The following is a 1,297-nucleotide window of genomic DNA, read 5'->3' on the forward strand; positions in this document are numbered from 1 at the left end:
CTGCGGCGCTGCAAGCGGACGCTGCCCGCCTTCCAGGTGCCCTACCCGCCGCGGCAGCTGCTGCGCGACTTCCAGAGCCGCTTGCCCTACCAGTACCTGCACTACGCGCTGTTCAAGGTGGGAGCCCGCCCCCACCCGGGGACCTGTCTCGGGCTGGGCGTCGTGTCACTCCACCGATCGGTCGGAGGAGCGTTGCCTTCACCCGCGGCATGAAGCCAGCCGTGCGCTCGGGACCGCGAGCTCCGTTCTTACTGACCCGCTCCCCGAACCCCTACCCCCTGACCAGGCTAACCGGCTGGAGAAGGCGGTGGCGGCGGCCTACACCTTCCTCCAGAGGAACCCGAAGCACGAGCTGACCGCCAAGTACCTCAACTACTACCGGGGGATGCTGGACGTCGCCGATGAGTCCCTCACGGACCTAGAGGCCCAGCCCTACGAGGTGGGGTGGAGGGGCAGGAGGAGGGTCCCGCCGATAGGACTTGTAGAGGAGGGGAGATGTTGGGGGCGCCCTGACTTCTCCTGCCACGCCCCTTCCAGGCCGTGTTCCTCCGGGCTGTGAAGCTCTACAACAGCGGGGATTTCCGCAGCAGCACGGAGGACATGGAGCGGGCCTTGGCAGAGTACCTGGCGGTCTTTGCCCGGTGCCTGGCCGGCTGTGAAGGGGCCCATGAGCAGGTGGACTTCAAGGACTTCTACCCGGCCATAGCAGGTATCCGCCACCCAGACCACGGCGGGCAGTCCTCTCACCCACAGGCTCGGTAAGGCAGATGTCCCCTCCCTGCACGTGGAGCACTGCGAATGTGGAGGAGCCAGCCGGGAGGAAGGCCTTGTCTGCTGAGAAAGACGCTGGGTGTAGGAGCCCCAGCTGGAAGTGTCCAAGGGGCTGGATCAGTGCAGAGAGGCAGTGACATCCCTAAAGGGTTTGGGAAGCTTGGGTTCACAGGCCTTCCAGGCAGAGGGCAGTGCAGATGCAAAGGTGCAGCAGTGAGAAGTAGCCCAGCAGGTGTGTGCAAAAAGCAGTTGGTAACCAGAAATCACACCTAGTCTAGGGATCTCTAACCCCGGGGTCCCTCGAGCAGGAGCAGAAAGGACTGTCCTTGGCCAGGTGTGGTGACTCACACCTATAATCTCAGCATTTTGGGAGGCCGAGGCGTTCAGATCACGAGGTCAGGAGTTCAAGACCAGCCTGACCAACATGGTGAAACCCTGTCTCTACTAAAAATACAAAAATTAGCTGGTTGTGGTGGTGGTTGCCTGTAATCCCAGCTACTTGGGAGGCTGAGGCAGAATTGCTTGA

The 1,297-nt window shown here is 62.1% G+C and overlaps 1 protein-coding gene across 1 annotated transcript in view; it reads left to right on the forward strand.

Moving 5' to 3' along the window:
• Positions 1-1,297, forward strand: part of P3H4 (prolyl 3-hydroxylase family member 4 (non-enzymatic)) — a 16,835-nt gene that overhangs the window by 8,421 nt on the left and 7,117 nt on the right. Inside the window, exons 4-7 of the mRNA XM_011999030.1 lie at positions 2-117; positions 287-439; positions 538-758; positions 1,080-1,105. Of these exons, the coding sequence (XP_011854420.1) occupies positions 2-117; positions 287-439; positions 538-758; positions 1,080-1,105 (516 nt within the window). The remainder of the gene's footprint in view (position 1; positions 118-286; positions 440-537; positions 759-1,079; positions 1,106-1,297) is intronic.

Source organism: Mandrillus leucophaeus, unplaced genomic scaffold (genome assembly GCF_000951045.1).
Source record: "Mandrillus leucophaeus isolate KB7577 unplaced genomic scaffold, Mleu.le_1.0 Scaffold58, whole genome shotgun sequence".
Taxonomy (NCBI): domain Eukaryota; kingdom Metazoa; phylum Chordata; class Mammalia; order Primates; family Cercopithecidae; genus Mandrillus; species Mandrillus leucophaeus.